Source organism: Castor canadensis, chromosome 7, assembly GCF_047511655.1.
Source record: "Castor canadensis chromosome 7, mCasCan1.hap1v2, whole genome shotgun sequence".
Lineage (NCBI taxonomy): Eukaryota > Metazoa > Chordata > Mammalia > Rodentia > Castoridae > Castor > Castor canadensis.
Genome location: NC_133392.1, coordinates 133854923 through 133875955, shown reverse-complemented (window position 1 = coordinate 133875955; position 21033 = coordinate 133854923). Strand labels below are relative to the sequence as shown.

At 39.9% G+C, this 21033-nt stretch overlaps 1 protein-coding gene across 1 annotated transcript; it reads right to left on the bottom strand.

The window, feature by feature from the left end:
- Positions 1-2346: 2346 nt before the first annotated feature.
- Rragc (Ras related GTP binding C) lies at positions 2347-20942 on the bottom strand. The gene is made up of 7 exons (XM_020165733.2): positions 20616-20942; positions 18230-18433; positions 17065-17264; positions 13597-13711; positions 11313-11455; positions 8004-8152; positions 2347-3870 (listed from the first exon to the last, which is right to left on the bottom strand). Exons 1-7 carry the CDS (start codon positions 20850-20852, stop codon positions 3719-3721), a joined length of 1200 nt encoding a protein of 399 aa, XP_020021322.1. The 5' UTR covers positions 20853-20942; the 3' UTR covers positions 2347-3718.
- Between the last annotated feature and the right edge of the window lie 91 nt (positions 20943-21033).

Below are 21033 nucleotides of genomic sequence, written 5' to 3'. Positions count from 1 at the left end.
AAGGCCCAGAACTTGTTTCCAAAATGTAACTACAGAATCCTTTTTCTGCAAAACATACAATGAGCAAACTCCCCCTCCCTACCAGGGGAGCAAGGTCAAGTAGTAGTTTAAGGACACAGATTTGGAAACCAACTGAATTGGAGTTTCAATTCTAACTCTATCATTGCATGTTTTAGCTTCTCTGCACCTCAGTCTCCCCATGTGTAAAATAAGAATGTAGTACCTACGTCACAGGGTGCAGTGCAGACTACAATGACGTCATTTATACAAACCATCCAAATGAATTGATAGCAGCTGCTATGCCATGTCCTTGGATTCAATTTATGCCCAGAGCCTCCTAACTCTGGCAAAGCAGTCAGGGGAAGCCACTGTTTACAAGAAAACACTCCAGCTATGCTCAAAGGCCACCTACATCCCCTCACCACTGTGTTCTGCTGGGCCCCTCCAGTGGGTGAGGGAGAACGCTCACTTACTGCCTTAGATTGGAAATGATGCTGGCCACTAACCATCTCTTCTGAAGCACTGGAAAAGCTTACGGCATTCATGAAACAAAAAGGAGAGCGCCTCACTGAAGTCCACAAATCACACACAGTACTTCCCCCAAAGCAGCTTAGAGGTATCAGAATTTTGCTTTCGAAACACTGTTTTTCTGTACTAACACAGGACTGAATGTAGAGGGTAAATAAGACCACTCACAAGTAACTCCGACCTTCTCTATTGGGATTGTGTGTGTGTGTGTGTGTTTGTGCATGAATTGTGTGTTCATGGGGAGGGAAATGATCTGAAATAGCTAAATACCTTACTGCTAAGGATTTTACTTTAGCATCCTTTTCTGCTCTCTCTGAAGTAGTAGGTATGATACACGTCCACTGGGATGCAAACATTCCAGGTAAACTTTCTTCATAGCTTTACATTATTCTCCATTTCCTTCTTCCTAAGTGGTCTCCTTTCCATATTCAGTTCTTTTTCACCATTTTCATTGTTTCTCCTTAATCACTCCCTGATATTCATCATTTTCAGTCATAGTACAAAAACCGAAGCATTTACTGACTCCCTATGTACCAGATATGTATTTTGTTTTGGGGGATTTTTTTGGCAGGGGGATAATATCCATGTTGCTCCAGCTGGCCTTGAACTCCTCGGCTGAAGTGAGCCTCCTGTTTCAGCCTCCCACATAGCTGGGACTATAGGCATGTCACCCAGCACCAGCTATACTGTTTATATCTTGAAGCATTATCTCCACTTAACCCACAGGGACCTGAGGCAGGAGGAAAAGGGCAGCAGGACACTGCCAGGTGCGGAATACAAGCCCCACTTTGGCACTAACCATACTCATGACTAGTTTGGCCACCCTTGGTTTACCCAGGACAGTGTCAGTTTGCACCTGTTGTTCAGATATGAGGAACAGCATCCCTTCCACCCCCAATGGTATCCTGGCTGGGAGTTTAAGCTATGTGCCATCCTATCCACAATCTATAGCAAAGTTCTTCAAGCTTCTGGCTCTTTTTCCATTGTGTGAAAAATACAAGGTTAGACAGCATTTTAAGAGGGTTTTTTTTTTTTCCAAACTCTTTGTGATGTCCATTCTAGAGTTTAAAAACCCAACTTCTAAAGTACTCTAATTATGAAATTAAAGATCTTTTAATCTTTACCACCCTCAATAAACTAGTGAATGTTTCTCTAATCAGCTTAAATCCAACCTAAACACTGCTGTAACAGACATTTAAAGGTCAATGGACATGTCAGGAACTGGATGAAACAAAACTCAAACTGGAACCTACCCTCTTTTTAGTACTATCCTACTTCACTCACATCCTTGCTCCTCAGCTTGGAGACAATGCTCCAAACATACCAAACACGAATATTCCGAATGACTCTCGTTGATATTAAACACCCAACCAGCCAGACGCCAGTGGCTCATGCCTGGAATCCTAGCTATTTAGGAGGCTGAGATTAGGAAGATCGCTGTTCTAGGCCAGCCCAGGGAAATAAGTTAGCAAGACTCCACCTCCAAAAATAATCGGAGCAAAAAATGGAGTTCAAGAGGTAGAGTTCCTGCTTTGCAAGCACAAAGCCCTAAGTTCAAACCCAATCACAGACACACAAAAACCACCCAAGCAACACACATTTTCATCTAGGCCTACCTCTCCACCTTACAGCAGAAACAGGCCAGGGAGTTGCCTGCACACAAGGCCATGTCAAGACAGAACTCTGAAGTCCTAAATGGGAAGGAATGTCAACCATTCAAGGCAACAAGAGAACAGGAAATGGATGACAAGACAGAGTAGGACAACCCAATGTTCCATCACCCCACCTGCTCACACCTTAGGCAAGTAGAAAAACTGATTTTTGGAGTAAATACATTTATTGATACCCATTTCATATATAGTTCAATGAAATAATCTATAAATATAAAAGCATTTTTCTTTTGGATATCACCATGGTCCATGTAAATACTCAACAGTCAGAATCATTTGCAGGAAGCACTCCAAGTCGCACTGTTAGGTTTACAGACCTGAATATATATATTTCATTAAACAGTGGCACTTACGTACTCAAGTGGTCCAGTGGCTTTGGAACATACATGACTACTGGGCATGTGGAGTAAAAATAATGTGTAAATTTAAATCAATGGAGAGGGTATCAACCATCAACAAAAAGAAACAAGTATGAATTCAACTCGTAGGCAAAGAAAGTACCACAGTTGACACCTGGTGTCAGAATACTGGAGACAAAGTGTAAGACAATACACATGTGGCACCACAAGTTCTCTCCAACCCCAGTGGACAGCCCACCAGTGCCTTAGGGTCATTCGTAGTCAACAGTCAGCAATTCTTAAAAGAATCTAGATAGCATAGAATAAAAGGTATGTAGAGGCTAATATCAAGATCAAAGAAAAGTGGGCTAAGTGTTTCAGTGACATGATGAGTTTTCCCCTAGAAGGGGTCTGTGGGGAAACCACTTTGTTTTAAATTCCCTTTGTTACACTGTGCATGATCATTTGTCGAAGAAGAACCCATACATCTGGTACCAAAAACACAGGTGCAAAAATTTTCTTCTGTTTCAAAGTTTTTCCTTAACACTTCCAAGGAAACTGATGCAGCCACTGCTGAGCCTTGCTCTCCACCTGATGCAGCACACAGACTTCCTCTCAGTTCTTCATAACAAATACAGGAATGTCTTTTGCGGAGTCAGTCGATGCATCTTTTGAGTTAGCAAGCAAATGCATTTAAAGGTCTTAGATACACAATGTCCAAAACTGAGATCTGAGAGGCAGTGTTAGAATGTAAGCAAAGCAGGGTTTTTAGAGACTAAACAAATGAAAACCTAAGGGAAGCATATAAAATTCAGTTTTTTCTATTATTTTCAGCTGGAATTGACAGCAACATTCCCTGGTAAGGATGGGTAACTGGTGTTATCTCCAGGTTCAAAATATTCAACTACTTAAAGTAGGACCCAAAAGAGGAGAAAGACACACTTGAGTTCTGAGGTCTCTAGAATTCTTTTTTGCCATTTTTTAAAAAAAGAAATAGTAGCTTCAGTTGTACACCGCTGGCTGAGGGGTTTTCATCCAAATGAAAAACTCTACCCCTTGTCTATAGTGGAACAGGCACCAGACTCCCACACGCAGCAGCTCCCATGTCCTGCAGCAGCACGTGGCATCTGGCCCTGGCGTGAGGACTAAGCTGGCACTGAGCCTCGGCTACTGGGATTCAGACTAGATGGCATTCCGTGGTGTGCCATTGTGTGCCAATGCTTTCAGGCTGGGGGCACTGGTCTGGTGACTGCAGCTCCTGTGAGAAGACACACCCACCTCAAAAACCTCATGGATAGCTTTTCGGAAACAGTGGAAGTTGTAGTCTATCAAACCTGCAAGACAGAAAAAGAAGATCAGGCCTCCTGAATGTCAATCATGACAGAAAACACATACACCCGTCTGTGTGGCCTTCCTGAACATAGTGTGATCTTTCAATAATTTATATTTGATTTCATGAGTCATTAAACACTTATTAAACAGTATGATAGAAGGTACAAAGTGTCAAAAGAAGCAGCAGATATAGTCCAGGCCTTCAAGGATAGGCTAGCTGGAACATAAAGCCAACACACAAGAAACGAATAAATCAAAACAATCTGGTGTCGATAAAGTACAACTGTGAAAGCAGGGAGAGCCAAGCACAGGGCACAGTTGTCAATGAAAGCTTCACAGATGAGGCAGAACTCTGAGCACACTGGCAAGACTTATTCACCCAGGAAAGGAAGTGAAATTATAAGAACATTGTAGGGAGCCTGGCAATAAGAACACCACACAGGTGGAAGACAGAAAAGACACCAGGCTGAGAACTCTTGGTAGAAAGTACTGGGACTCAGTACTGAATGAGTAGGTTATAACCAAATCAAGCCGATCCTTCAGACTCAGAGGGGAAAAAAAAAAAAAAAAAAACCCAAACTAGGGCTGGGAATGTGTTTCAGTGGTAGAATGCCTGCTTAGCATTTGTGAAGCCCTGGGTTTGCATCCCTGCACCACAGGGGGAAAAAAAAAAGAACAACTATAAAGGCAAGTGTGGGTCAATTCAGCCCAACTACATTAAAACTGACTTTTGTGAGCCAGCCATGGTAGTAAACACTTGCCATCCCAGCTACTCAGGAAGCTAAAGCAGGACTGATTGAACCTAGGAGTTTGAGGCCAGCTTGGGCAACATCGTGAGGTCCTGTCTCAAAATGGTGTGGTCTTCAACAGCATGGAGGTTCCTCAAAAAAACTAAAAACAGGACTACACTGTGACCCTGCTACCCTACTCCTGGGCATATATCGAAGGAATGTAAGTCAGCAAACGGTAGGAGACACCTGCACACCATGTTTATCACATGGTGTTCTACTCACAATATCCAAGCTACGCAATCAGCCTATGTGCCCAAAAACCAACGAACAGATAAGAAAATGTGATACATATACACAATGGAGCTTTATTCAGCCATAAAGAAGAATGAAATGTCATTTTTAGGAAAACAGATAGAATTGGAGATCATCATGCTGAGTGAGATAAGCCAAATATTTCATGTTTTCACTCATATGTGCACTCTAGACCTAAAATTATAATAATGGGACACAAGCATAAAACAGGGGAACTATTTGGGGGTGGAAATCAGTGGGAGGGGGAAAGAAGAAGGGGTTGGGATGTGAACTTGATCAAAGTACATTATATGCATATATGAAGATAGCATAATGAAACCCATTAAATACTATTTAAAAGAATGGTGGAGAAGGACAGGGTTAAGAAAATAGTGGGGATGAATTTGATAAAGGATATTGTACAAGTGTACAGAAATATAATGAAACTCCTTCACACAGTTATTTTGCACTAATTTACATATATAATATACATATAAAAAATTTACATTTGTGCAAACTAAAATAAAATTGATAACCAGGGATGTGAACACTGACCAAATATTTAATAATATTATAAAATCACTGTTAATATTTTGCATTTATTAATGCTAATATTGTGGTATTTAAAAAGAGCACTATCTTTTAGAAAAAAATAAACCAAATGATTGAATGTCAGAGATTTACTTCAAAATAATCCAGTAGAGAAAGAAACATACAAATGAAGTAAGATTGGCTATGGGTGATAGATTAAAAAGAGACTTTTTTGGGCTAGGGGAGTACTCAAGAGGTGAAAGGTGCTTGCCTAGCACTGAGTTTCATCCCAAGCACCGCAAAAAAAAATAAAATAAAAAGGTATATGAACAAGTTACCAAAGAAACCTGCAAAACCGTGAAAAGGTGCTTGCTGTGAAAAGACACTTGCCCCTAATCAACAGTTAAACAGGCAAAATGAGAACCCAACAAGACAACATTTCACATGCACCAGTTTGACAATAATTAAAACAGTCTGACAGAAAAGAAGTGGTAGGGACTCTCATGTACAACTGCCAAGGTAAAAATGGTAATGTCACCTTGGAGAGCAGTTTGGTATTGTCTATTAAGATGAAGATAACATACAGTGTAGATTCCACTCCTAAAAACAACCCTAGAGAAATTTTCGACTTATACAAAGGCAAATTTGTTCATAAGCATTTGCCACAAAATTATCTGCAATTTTTGAAGTAGTCTAAATGCCTAGCAACAAGAAAAATTGTTGCATATCCAAACTATATGTGGCAATAAAGATGAATGATATATGTTATGGATCTAAATAAATCTCAAAACAACCCTGAATGAGGAGACAAAGGCAAGTTGCAGAAAATGACTTAGATGTAGGATCATTTATACAAAGATTACAATACACTATGATGTTGAGGGATAGAAAGGAAGTAAATGAGTAAGTCATGCATAGGAAAAATAAAATAGCACAAAGAAAGAGATGTAAATTGAGAGACACACAGAAGACATTAATTTTTCTTTTTCCATTTTAGTTCTTAAGCACGAAAGCAATACACTTATTTTTGCCTTATCAAAGAAATTATGTAGGGTTGGTGGAATGGCTCAAGTGGTAGAGCACCTACCTAGCAAGAGTGAGGCCCTGAGTTCAAACTCCAGTACCATAAAAAGAAAAAAAAAAATGTATATATCAAGTGTGAAGCCTGAGTTCAAAACCCATTTCCAAACAAAAATTTGTGAATATTTGAAATTTTTTTTAACACTTAGGCAGAAGAGTGGGATCCCATTGTAGAAAATAATAGAGAACTATTATAGGCCCTTGAGTACTTAACATGATTTAAAAAAAAAAGTTTTAGCTGGGGGTGTAACTTAGTGGTAAGGTACCTACTTACCATTCATGAGGCCCTAGGTTTAATCCACAGTACTAAAAAAATAAAAAATAAAAATCAGCCTGCCTTTGGATAAAACACACACACTAGATCCCCAACATATACATCAAATGCATGAGTAGTATCCAGCAAGAGGCTATTGCCCCACCACAGGCCCCGGGCTGAATACTGACAGTAGAAATGGAAAAGAAATCCAAGAAACAGTTCCAAGGAATATAAGATAAGATTTGGTAAAAATTCAATGTGAACAACACAGAAGAATGGAAAATAGGAGAACACAAAAATCTCTGTGAACCAAGCTGCAAGGGCACCGTAAGCAGTTAACACAATTACCTATGAGCTTAGATGCAAGAAAAATGGCCTAACTAGTGACAGAAGTAGAGTAGCCAAGAAAGTCATGAAACAGGGTAATCATGCATCGATGTGTGACACAATATCCTCCACACCAGAAAAAATATTTAAGTGAAGATGTCTCACTAACAGTTTCAAACATGAGTCTAGAGCATGAGCTCAAGGAAAAGCTAGAGATATAATTTTTCAGTCAGTCACAAACATTAACTTAAGCCATGGACAGGAGGAGCTGACCTGAAGAATAAGAAGTGAGCAGAAAGACTTGACTGAGGAACACAGAACTGGGAAAAAGAAAAGCAGCCAGAGAAAATAGGAGAGATGGTCAGAAAAACACACACACAAAATAATCCTACATATATGAACTATATGTAGGAAAGCAAACTGAGAGAAAAAAGCTTTGAAAAAGGAAAGACTGACAGGGCCACATGCTTCAGAAGGCTAGAGAGGCTGCAGAGTGAAAAAGGCCACTGAATGCAGCAACAGGGTAACTTGGTTCCCATCTGAGGACTAGCTTCGGTAGATTGGTTCTGATGGAAACAAGCTGCATGTAGAACAGCTAATAAAAGGATCTGAAGAAAGAAGGCTGGAATAGAAAACTCAATTTAAATAAAAGATCAAAAGAAGGAAAGAGAGAGTTTAGACTATATAGAGAAAGAAGGACAAAAGTACTTGAGCTGGGGCTGGTGGAGTGGCTCAAGGCTCAAGTGGTAGAACGCATGCCTAGTAAGCATGAGGCCCAGTACTGCCAAAAAAAGGTACTTTTGCTGGTTTATTTTTAAAGCTAACCACTTGTCGAACACTGAAATATTATTTTCTCATTTTCAAGAACCTGAGAAATCATGACAAAGAACGTAAGAACAGCTTTTGAAAATGCCCTTACCTTTTCGTTCAAAGCTTTCTTCCCTAAGAATGCAGACCAATGCCAAAAATTTAGTCACCTCCTTTAAATAAAGGACAGTTGTATTATTCAGCTTGATAATTGCCATAGATTCTTTGTCATAAGCACTTCCACTTCCATCTTCCTTTAACCTATTTTAAAAGAAAGTACTATTCATTACAGGTTTCCCAACTAGGCATTTTGTCACACTTAATTTGTACAGTGACAAGTCTTTCCACCCAGGTTCCCAAATGTCTTTTGAGAAAGAACACTGGCTTAAATATATTGGAACAGAGTTGTCATTTAGATACAGGACTCCCAAAAAGAATCGCAGGAATTCCTGTTAAAAGCAATAACAAAAAACTCCACACACATCCATTACTATTATAGATGATCATGCACTTGGAGAAAAAAAGTGAAAATACATGTAATCTTAACCAGGAAAATGACCACCTTTCCAACCTCATGCCGATGTTAGGCTACTTATCTGATAGTCTACAGGTTCAGCTGAGGTGCCTTCTTTCCTTACTTCCCTGGAGCCACACAACCCCCCTGGGACCTGTTCACCACCTCCACAAGCTCCTTCAAGGCATACTCTACAAGGCAAGCCAATCACACCTTTTCTCACAAAACCTTTTTGCTTCCTCACAAAGCAAGAAAATTATTAAGACCTCATAAGAACAGCCAGAGAGCAGTAAGAATCATGTTGAAATCAATGACTTTTAAACAGATGGTTTCTGAGAGTCTTATGTGATGTGCTTGCTTAGCAAAACTCTAAGCTATTAAAAGGAATTAAGAGTTGTCAAAAGTGCCTTTTTTAAAGAAAGCCTAGGGAGCGGCACACACCTGTAATTCCACCACTAGGAGTTTGAGGTAGGAAGACAGAGTTAGGGGGAGAACAACTGCTTAAAAAAAAAAAAAAAAGGTGAAGAAATATACTAAAAAGAAAATGTTCCCAGTACTTGTCTTTAGTAGTAGAACAATGTTTTCTTTCCCTCCTGTTTCACTTGTCTCTATTTTCCATGGAGCTGAATTTTCCCTGAATGAGGGCTTATTTTTAAACTATCCCGACCCTTACAGTTTACCTTTTCTTATGTTAATTTGATCCTGGAAACAGGAATTATTACTATAGCCCTATTTAACGACTTTAGATTCTTGCTGGAACAAATCAAACTAAACTAAATAAAAAGAAATAAAAGAACTATGCTCATTTTAGAGATGTATCAAGTGAAGTTCATTCAAAGTAAAACATGACCTCCTAGCAAAGTCAGAACTCAAATTTTGGGTTTTAAATTCAACTTCATACAGCTTTCAGTATCATTCATAGCTGAAGTAGACTGGGAAAGGTAAAGTGGTAGGGAATTGTCATTTGCTTTAAGAGTATAAAAGGAAACTACTTCCTCCTGATTGTAGAAGAGGAAGTGTTGTGTTCTCAGCTTACAGTTAGATGTAGATGCTTTGCTGTGCTACGTGGAAAGTGAAAACAGGCACTAATACTGACAAGAGGCCAACACAGACATCCAGACAAGGAGTCCCCAAGCTATCTATACCCATAGTCAGCTCTGGAAGAAGCTAGAAAAGCAAAGTTTCTAATGTCAAGCCAGTGTACGATCTTGAATCACACACTAACACGAGAAAGAAATAAGAAAGGCGTGTTTCAGGATGGGAATGTAGTTCAATAGAGCACCAGCTTGTCTAGTATGTGCATAGCCCTGGGTGTGACTCCCAGCAAAGGGAGAGGGAGGGAAGAAAGAAGTCTAAAGATTAGTCAGATTTGGATGATTAACAAAGAATTAAAATATCCTGGTGATCTTAAAAGGCTTGCTCAAACTTTCTATTATGTCTCTTTGATCATTTTTAAGACTTTTAAGCAAGTATGCTTATCTAAATGTTAGTCAAAATATGCCCAGGCAGAAGAAGGAAGGTCATATTCAAGGAGAACCAGATTTAAAAGCGGCATACCCCAAGGACTGCAAATGAGAGGGGGAAGAAGCCTGGTTAGAACTGAAATTATAAACTGAAAAGCTTATAGTGGATTTCATGGAATAAAATGTGTACCAAGTGTCAACAACAGACACTCCCTTCTGTGACCCAGCAGTATTCCACACATTCATTCATGCCTTCCATCTTGCTCACACCAGATGCATGGAATACAGAATACAGCAGGCTTCAAATCCTCCCTCATATTAATCTGCACTGACACAATCTGAAAGTAAAGATCTAAAATATGAAAACTACTAATAGTAAAAAATGAGAAAATAAAAAAACTAAAATAAATACGGTCTACTAAATATATTATGGAATCCTGATAACTTACAGTAGCTAAAAACAGAATTGTCAGAATTATATGTAGTCCCCCTCCAAAAAAAAAATAAACTAAGAAGCAAATGAACTATTAAGAAGCACATCAAACTGCATGCAAGAGTATGTTAAGAGTATGAAGACAGTGGATTTTTTTATAAGATAATTTATAGTGTGTGAATTTTACCATGTACCAAAGAATGAAAAATAATTTTATTACTAAATTTTATGTTTAGGTTATAAAAAAACTGATTTATGAAATTTTTATTAGCTTTAAAGAAAAAGCAAATGTTCTACTCATCTATTTTTAGAAATGGGAACATGAAACTTTACTGAGTAATATGACAGACATATCTTGTGTTCATTATGGAAAAAAAACAAAGGAGAGCCTGTAATCACAAAAGTGGAAAAGGAATAGACAGAAATGAAAGGTCAAGAAATGGGAAGACAAACACATTCTCCTACTTAGAGGCAGCTAGCTTCTAATAGCTAAAGTTCTGATTACCTTATTTCTTTGTACTCTAAAAAATTAAGAATCCAGCTGGTGAATTGGATCAAGTGATAGAGCACCTGCCTAGCAAGTGTGGGGCCCTGAGTTCAAACCCCAGTGCCACACACACACACACAAAAAAAAAGATTAAGAATTCCTCCTTCCACAAAACCTGATGTTAAATGAGGAACTAGCACTTATTTTGTTATTCAGACAATAAATTAATCTAGTTTTTTAATGTAACTAAGTCCAAAAAATGAAAAGACACAGTACAAACCCTCCAAATAATGGCAGGAGAAACTTTCAGTTTCAGTGTTAAATAAATCTAGCACTGGTCACTTTCCAAGTGCTCTCTGCCATCCTCTTTGAAAATGTAAGATCTAGCAGCTCTTCAAAAGAATCATGTTCCAAGATGAAGCACTATGGTCAAAACAATCTCACTTCGTAGAGCACTTGCCAGAGGCCTCAGAAACTAGAATGTTTTCTACCTAAGAGTTTACAGAAGTATGTATACAACTTACCCATATATACAAGACACATCAATTACAACATCAATCATGTCACAGCAAAGTTCGTAAGACTGCATATCCACAGGGGAACTGTCTGTTGCGATGTAGATTTTGCTGACAACATCAAAGAGAAAAGCTTTTTCAATACCTGAATTCTTGGAAAAACAAAATTGGGGAAGTGTTCAGTTTAAGAATCACAATTTGCAACTTATCAAAGACCTTGAATTACTGAAAACCATTAAGACCTTGAATTATTGAAAACCACTTTTAACTATTCATTAAAGGTCATTTTTCCCATGGTTTTGTTTTTTAATTTTTTGTGATGCTAGGGAGCAAACTGGGACCTTGCACATGCTACACAAATGCTTTCCTACTGAGCTACACACCCAATCCTAATGATCATTTATTAATTATATGACCTAATACCAAAAAATAAATACCAAAAAAAAAATGTGAAACATTTCTCTTTAACTGTCTTATTTCTTTTTTTAAAGACAGGGCCTCACAAAGTAGTCCAAGGTAGCCCCAAATTCTTGATCTTCAGCTTTCTGGGTGCTAGGATTACAGGCGTATGCTTCCACACCCAGACTGCAAGACATTTCTATAATCCAAAGAATAAAAGTGGAATTATTTTTCTGCTTTGATTTACTGACATAATTGCATGAAGTCAAATGTTTTTCTTCTTTCTCTTAAATGAATTATTTTCTAAGATACCACCAAAAATTTAACAAAACAATTCTCCAGCTAGCGGTTATAGCTCAGTGGTAACTTTGCCTAGCATGCATGAGTCCCTAGGTTCAAACCCCAGGCCCTGCCCAACCATAAAAAATTCTCCAAGTGGAACTATGTTACATTTTCAATAATCTTTTATTATTATAATCAATCTCTAATTTGAATGACCTTGCTCTCAGAAAGTCTTCAAGCGAACAATTAGTAAAACATAAAAGAATTAGTTTGATGCCAATATCTAGCATAACCCAAAGTCCAAGAGTCAGAGTGAGGGTCACCACACACATACAAAAAAAAAAAAGAATTCTTTCAACATAATGTTTAGAAAATCGCTAAATGTTAAATTTATTGAGAAGTAATTCTTTTTTTGTCCTTAAACTGAATCCTCAAATTAAGAATGTAAAATACAGTTCTAAGATTATAGTTAGTAAGGAAAAAAAGAACGATTTCTGAATATGACCTCCAAAGGGGCAAAAATTAAAATTAAACTAAGTCACATTCCCAAGACCCAGTCTTTTCCAGAGACAAGATCTCACTATGTATCCCAGAATAGCCTGAAACTTCCTATGTAGCTCAGGGTGGCCTCTTGTGAACCTTCTGTCTCAGCCTCCTGAGTACTGGGATTACAGGCATACACCACCATACGTACAAAAAATCCACATGGCGGGGACAGAGGCTGGGATCACAGGCATATGCCACCAAACATGACAAAGAATTCATATCGGGGGGATAGCAAGGCAACTGTGCTGGGCATTGAACCAAGGACTTTGCACATACTAGGCAAGTGCTCTACCACTGGGCTCCATCTCCAGCTCTTCAGCTCTCATGATGTTTCTAATTAAGAAATCATAGGGAAATTTTTCAGCAGTCTTTTGGGGTTTTTTTGTTGTTGGGTTTTGTTTTTTTCTGTTTTTTTTGTTTTTTGGTTTTTTTTTTGTGCAACCAACGTTTGAACTCAGGGCTTCACACTTGCAAAGCAGGAGCTCTACCACTTGAGCCACACCTCCAGTCCATTTTGGTCTGGTTATTTTGGATATGGGATCTCATGAACTATTTGCCTGGCTGGTCTCAAATTTTAATCCTCCCAATCTCAGTCTCCAACTAAGTAGGATTACAGGTACAAAACACCAGCACCCAGCTTGGCATTCATTTTAAAGACAAAAAGTGTAAGTATTAAGACAAGAATTCCAAAAATAGTAACTCAAGCTGTATTTTATGCTGTTATCAATATTACATTTTAACTGTGTCATTAATCTTTTTTGGCAGTTCTGGAGCTTGAATTCAGGGCCTACACCTTGAGCCACTCCACCAGCCCTTTTCCTTTTTGTGATGTGATGGGTTTTTTCAAGATAGGGTCTCACAGACTATTTGCCTGGGCTCACTTCTAACCATGATTCTCCTAATCTCTGCCTCCAGAGTAGCTAGGATTACAGGTGTGAGCCACCAGCACCCAGCATATCATTAGTCTTTAAGCTAACTCAAGCACCATTTTTGGGGAACTCGGAAACACAAATATACTTAACAAAAATAAAACTGGAAACTATACTAAATTAAATAGCTCACTTACTGATATAAAGATATTTAGTAGGTTTTCCAAGGTTGGCAGTTGTGGAATGAGCTTCTGCACCACCTTACTGAAGGCTTCAAATATTGAGTGGTCATAGATACTAGTCAAATAAAAGCTGGAAAATACAACATAGGATGATTAATTTGGAAAATACATTAAATGCAGTGATAACTACCATAATACATACAATTTAAAGATTCTTAACATTTGTTTCCTATAAGTTCAAATATAGCCTATCTTGTCTATCATCCCCATCACTCAAGATGGTAAGACCATTTTCTAACCTGGCCTGTGGCAATCACTCCCTTCATTGCATTTACACAAAGCAACTGAGAGAACACCCAGGAATCATCTCCAAGGCAGAAACTTGACCGTTCATCTAAGCCTTACCAACCTGATCCCTAAAGCTTGGTTTCTTAAGCAACATAACTGAGACAAAAAAAAAAAAAGATTAAAATCCAAGAGAAAGCTACATGAGATATGTGGTATTTATACCAAACAAAATTCACACTTCTACAACACATCACCTCATCGTCTCTAAAACCAGCCTACTTACAACAGTAATCCTGTACCTGATGCTTTCTACCCCTTTGCTCTATTTGGTTTTCTTCATAGCATTTGTAAGTACCTAAAATTACAACATACTTTTATGTGTAGGAGCCTTTGAGCTGTGCCATTCATCAAAATGTAAGCTCCACGAGGAAAGAGGCTTTGTCAATCTTGCTCATAGCTGCCAGCCCACTGTCCTGAACAGTGCTCATGAGTATTTATTGAGTAAACAAGTCTATTGCCATACTACCCTGATCAACAAATACAACTGGTGCTTAGAATTTAGGTAAACAACCTAAGAAGAATGAAAGCCAGGGCCTTGTAGAAAACAGGAGAATGAAGACCTAAAACAATGTGCAGTAGAAAAGTAACACGTAGATTTAACAAAACATGAATTCAAGAGGGAGAGAGGCCTTTAAGCAATTTAAACACTGTGGACAATTCTACCTGCTTTTTCACTCAAGAGTATACTCATCATAATTGTATCCATAATATATTTATATGTACATACTACAAACTCAGGAATACAGAACTGTGTTGCCACTTTATAGTAATTTAAAGATACTTTCACGGAGTTGGTCTAAGAACCTAATCCTATGCAAGATGTGTGAGCACTGGGGCAAGTAAGGCCAAATGACCCCACAGGCACTAAGGAGAAAAGTATTGTTCCCCACCGCCACCACAGTACTGGGGTTTGAACTTAGGATCTCAGCTTACTAAGCAGGCTTTCTACCACTTGAACCATTCTGTCAGTCCTTAAGTGTTTCTTTTAGGTAAAAAGGTTAATAAAGTGAAGATTCTCCAAGGCCTGTGAGGCTTGGAGATGGATGGGGACACAAAGAACTTACAAGGCACAGAGCAAATTAGTAAGGTGACATTCTAGAAACTGGAAATCAAACAGCCTCATCCATAGACATAGCAAGTAATAAATACAGACTTGATGCAGGCTGGGGTTGTACCTCAGTGGTAGGACACTTGCCTAGCATGCACAAGGTCCTGGATTTGATGCCCAGCACCACTAAATAAATAAATTTTAAAAATTTAAAAACAAAAAATTAGCGGAAAAACCCTGTTGAGATTAACAAAACCTAGAGCCCTACTGGATACAGGGGAAAAGAATAGTTGTATCACTGGGGTGGGAAGCCCTAGAAGGGACACAGACGTGAAGGAAAGAGAATCTGAAAGACTCCCCAGGGGTACCAGGGAACACAGAACAAGCATGGCTTAAAATTCAGGTAAAAATTAGCAGCTGCATACACTGGCTACCCCTATAATCCTATCTACTCAGGAGGAAGAGATTGGGAGGACTACAGTTTGAGGCCAGTCCAGGCAAAGTTAACAAGACTCCATCTCAAGCAATAAAGCTGGACATAGTGGTTGCTGCCTGTCATCCCAGCTACACAGGAAGCATAAACAGGATTATGGTCCAGGCTGGCCCAGGCATAAAGTGGAGACCCAATCTCAAATGAATGAAAGGCAAGCCAGATGCCAGTGGCTCACACCAGTAATCCCTAACTACTTGGAAGATCATTGTTTGAGGTCAGCCAGATAAATAGTTCGAAAGACCCCATCTCCAAAATAACTAGACCAAAATGTACTGGTAGTGTGGCTCAAGCAACAGAGTATCTGCTTTGCAAGCACAAAACCCTAAGTTCAAAACCCAGTCCCACCAAAAAAAATAAATAACCAAAAGCAAAAAAGGGGGGTTTGGGGCGGGGGTCATAGCTAAGGTGGTAGAGTTCAAACCCCAGTACTGCATATGTATATAAATATATGTGTGTATGTATGTGTATACAGTGTGTGTACACATACACATACGTATCAGATTCCTAAAAATAAGATTAAGGGGTTTTATGGAGAAGCACTTTTACTTTCTCTTATAAATGTTGGATTTTATTTTTTTTTAAACACGCCTACCTGTGCTTTAAAATTTTAATCCTGGCAAACTAGAGCTTGATGAGAATAACTAAAAAACTTTGGAGATTGAGGCCCAGGGTACATGAGGGGTAGGTGGAGAGTAGGCTTAAGCCTACAGGAAGCCCTGGTAATAGACCATGTGTCTCTCCTCTACTCCCCCTACCCCTTAAGTTGTTTTTATCAAGAGAACATTTTCTTAGGTACTTTTAAATACTCATTTCTACCTATATTACCCTTCCTCAAAAAAAAATAATAAGATACACAAAAATATCCCTCATATATTTTTGGAATACAAATACACAGTCATCAATCCTAATTAGTAGGTGTGTTTAAATATAATTTCTTGATGATATTTAATTATAAACCAGCAGTCCTTTAAACTTAATAGCAGCACTATGCAAACTTACAGCACAAATTCACCTAACACAAATTTCAGAGTTCCATAAACTGTTTTAAAAACTATGATACATTAGAGTAAGTCCAGACTTGACAGTGTACCTCCTTTTAAAAGGCTCTTCTTCTGAGAAAGACACTATAAAGACCCAAGTCCAACTTTGGCGAGAAATGTGACAGAGATTTGTTATACTAAGGCAATGGGGGAAAAAGTGATGAAACTAAGGGGAGAAGTCCCAAAACAGATTTTTGCCATGAGGAAACAGTCTGACTCCAGTCTCTTGAGATGAATTTGCAAAAGCACCAATGAGGGTGTGGGGTGTGGCTCAAGTAGGGAGAGCACCTGCATAGCAAGCACAAGGCCCTCAATTCAAATCCCAGAAAATGCAAAGAAAAGAAAGTAACTTCTCAATAACACCACGCTCCCAAAATAACTTGGAATTCAACAAAGAAGAAATCAAAAACATTACAGAATTAGGAAAGGGCATACTGGTAACAGAAAGCTATAATGTTTGTAATGACAGAGATGGGAATACATTTACAGGGCTCTCATATCAAACACACATATTGTTTTTTCAGGGCTCTCATATCAAACACACATGTTGTTACCTAAGATGGAGTTTTTCTAGCCCAGCATCTGCAAGGTCATCATTGGCCCTTTGATGAATGTCCCTCTGTGTTTCTATTTTGTGATCATCAGACAGACCATCAACTTTGTGAATAAAAACCTCAAAATTCATGTCTGGGTTAACTTTGTAGGCTTTAGAAACAGTAATGTGAAGTCTTGTTAAAGCCTCCATGTAGTCATCCTGTAAGTCAGAACAAAATATTTTTTAAGAAGAAATCTTACAAAAGGCAAGTAATGAGTTAAGAAAGCCTCAAACCAACTCCTTCCCCAACCACAAAAAATATACTATCCTAATTAGTCATAAATATCCAAACACTCAAATTTACTAACTCATACCAATAAACAGCTCTTCAATTTCTTATGATAGAAAATTCAGTTACCAAGTTAACACCTATAATTTTAATATGGTAATATTAAGAAAGGAAAAGGGAAATAGACATTTCTTCCAAAGAGAGTTTTTAAAGTAATCCCAGCTCTGCCATTTACCAGGTATGTCACTTTAAGTTGCTTAAACTCTGCAATCTCAGTTTACTCATCTATAAAACTGGAATTATAATACCTACCCTCACAGTACTGTAAAGAAATTTGATCATGTATGTGAAAGCACCCATTATAGAGTCTATCACTCAAAAAGCATTCCTATCTAATACTTAAGCATACAAAAAGTAAGCTTCTTAAGGATAGGAACACATACCATTCATCTAACTGCTAGCCACAAGGTAGCCCTCAGTAAGTGCTTGCTGGACTAAATTCAGACAATTCAGGAAACTATTCATTCTAATGTATACTGACTCAGTCAGTTCTCATGCTCTTCCTAATATTGTGGGCACTGATGGGATCTCTTCAGTGAGTGATGTCATTATTATAATAGTTAATAAAATACAGCAGCATCTACTATTAACAAATAAAAGTAAAAAGCCAATGTCAACTGTTCATTAACTGGGAATGAAGGATGTAAACCACATGTCCTAACCACCTTATACTCTGGAACTGCATAATGACAAAGCCTGCTCCCCAAAACCTCTGCAGCTACACCACACTGTCAGGGAACCTACTGGCAAAGAAAGAAGCTGCAAGCACATGACAAAAGGGACAATTTTCCTTTGTTTCTACCAGGCAAGAGAAACAAACTTTATTCCTAACTACCTGGGCATCAATGACATATATCAATGCTCCCGTTCCCCTGAAGATCATCTCGTAGTCAAAGGTTGGATCAAAAAAGTCCATTTGCCCAGGAAAATCCCAAATCTGGAAATTCACAAAGGAGCTATTGGAAATGTCGTCTTTATAAATCTTGTTGGTACTTTCCAAAAAAAGAGTCTCATTGGGTGACATCTTATGAAACACCACCTGAAAGAGAAATAAGACAATTTTATGACTGCAGATTTTAATTCAAAATTTCACCCTGGATTGACATTAAAATTTTTGATCCTGTACAAAAAAAAGTTAAGGTAAAACTTGATTGCTAAATCCACTGGTACCCACTATTATTTTATTTCTAACAAAAGACACCAAATTAACTTCTATTCAATCTATTTTGAAGCTGAAAGGTTTTTTGGTTTGGGGGGGCGGTTTTAGCTATTTTAATTAACACAATATTCAGTACTAGTGTGACAGTCACTCTCATTGTTTGGGTTTTGTTTTGCTTTGCCTTTTGACAGGGTCTCAATATATAGCCCAGGCTGGCCTTGAATTCACAATCCTCCTGCCTATATCTCCCTAAGTGTTGCAATTATAAGAGTGCATCACAATAATGGATTTTTTTGTTCATTTTTTTAATAAAGGATTTAAACTTGTCAAAATCCACTTTAAGATTATGGAAGTGTTAACAGCTAAAGTTTAAATTTTATTCATTTAAGTCACTCAAATGCACTGGGTGCAGTACTGTACACCTCTAATCCTAGCTACTTGGGAGGCTGAGATGGGAGAGGATTTCAATTTGAGATCAGCCCAGGCAAACAGTTCCAGCCTTTTCCCCCGACCCCCTCAAAAAAAATAAATAACGAGAGCAAAATGGACTGGAGGTGTGACTCAAGCAAATAGAGAGTGCCTTTGCAAGCCCAAAGCCCTGAGTTCAAACTCCAGTCCCACCCAAAACAAAATTACTCAAATGACTACCTCAGACTCTGAGGAACAATAAAAAATGGAATACACTAGATCCTGCCCTTGCTGAGTTTGCAGCCTGAGTTAAAAAGTGAAAATGTCCAAAGAGGGAGGGAGGCCTTTGGGAGCAGAGAATAGGTAGCTCCCACAAAAAAAGAAATAGTAAAGGCAATTAATTGTTAATATCCAGAGTTGGGTGGGGATGTAGTTTTCTTCTTGCCTAGCTCTGGGTTCCTGGGTACCATTGAGAGAGCACCTCAAGGGGGGAAAAAACCCTCAGAAGCCATACAAATAAAACTACTTTGCCTCCTAGTGTTACTTTGTAGAAGAGAAAAAGTTACTTCCAAGGTTTTGTCAGTAACAAGTGAGATGAACTAAATTCAGTTTGCTAAAACTGATCAATGCACCCAAGACTTGTTGCAGAGGTGAAAAGCAAAATAAACACAGTAATAAAAAGAAAGCTACTTTTTAAAAACACCACATCTACAAAACACCACGAGATTTATTTCAGATAGGCCTTTGTAACAGAGTGGGAAGGGGAAAGCCCAGGGCTCTGTGATACCAATCTTATTAGAAGCTCACTTGTATGTAGTGAGGATACCTAATGGAAGAAGTCAACCCTGCCTCTATTTCTCCCTTTACTAAAAAGCATACAGCCCTCCTTTCCTTCTTGACTGACTCAAAATGAAAACAAATGCACTGATGTATTTGGGCAAAACATTCTCAGAAGTCTCTGGCCTGAGGTGATGGCGCACACCTGTAATCCCAACACTAGGGAGGTGAAGGGAGGAGGATCGTGAGTTCAAGGCCAATCTGAACTTGTCTCAAAAAAAGCAAGGAAAAAAGTCTCGGAAGGTTTTTATAACCACACACCTTATGGGGAATATCGCCTGTCACTACAATTTACCAGGCCACAAGAACTCAAACAGGTGCGCTAAAAATCCCCATTCCGAATGTTACAGCAAAGTCTCCTTCGGACCGATAACAAAAGTAGCAAAAAGCCCAGGTCTTAGTCACAGCTTTTTCTTACGCTGCTCCCTGGGGCTCGGCTGGAAATCCCTGCAAACCGGGGTCAGCGAAGTGAGAGGAGCAGGAGAGGGAGTCCACCGACTTCTCCACGTGGGAACTGGAGAGGGAACGTCGGGGTTTCGTCACTGCTGCAGGGACAGGGTCCCAAGGGGGCGGCGGCCTGGGCGGTGCCCTGGGCACCTGCCTGCCTCGGAGCAGTTTCGCCTTCTGCGACCCAGTGGGTCGCCGCAGAATCGGGCGAGGGGGCAGAGGCCGGAGTCCCAGCCGGTCAAGAGAAAGTGCGATGGGACTGCGCGCTAGGCCAGCGCGGCCGCCGCCCTCCCCCCGGCCACCCCTCCCGCGGCCACCTGAGCCCCGCGAGCCGAGCCGAGCGGAGGGGGCCCGGGGCAGCCCCACTCACCTTCTGGATGGAGGACTTGCCGCTGCGCCGCAGCCCCATGAGCAGAATCCTTGGCTTGGAGCTGTCAGCGCCCCCCGGGCCACAGCCGCCGCCGGCCCCCGCCCCAACGCCGCCGCCCGCTGCTGCCGCCTCCTCTTCCTCCTCTTCCACGCCGTAGCCGAAGTCTTTGGGGAACGAATCCGCCGCGCCGTAACTGCCGGCGAGGGGCGTCTCCTCCGCCCCGTACTGCAGGGACATGGTGCTGGACCGCCGCCGCCCGCGCCCTGACAGGCCAGGCCAGGCCAGGCCACCGCCTCCCCAGGCCGCCGCCGCCGCCGCCGCCCCCGGCAGCCGTGCCGTCCGGCCCACCCCCCAGCTCGGCTCTGATAGGCCGCGAGCCGGACCCCGACCTCTCATTGGCCGCCCGAACCGCCATTCC

What these genes read in the sequence shown, in the direction of transcription:
- Rragc (XM_020165733.2), bottom strand. Translation starts at nt 20,852, where the DNA reads ATGTCCCTGCAGTACGGGGCGGAGGAGACGCCCCTCGCCGGCAGTTAC. An exon ending in TACTAAATATCTTTATATCA is followed by an intron (nt 11,456 to 13,596) that starts GTAAGTGAGCTA and finishes TGTTTTTCCAAG; the next exon opens with AATTCAGGTATTGAAAAAGC. An exon ending in GATGTGTCTTGTATATATGG is followed by an intron (nt 8,153 to 11,312) that starts GTAAGTTGTATA and finishes CTTTTAAAATAG; the next exon opens with GTTAAAGGAAGATGGAAGTG.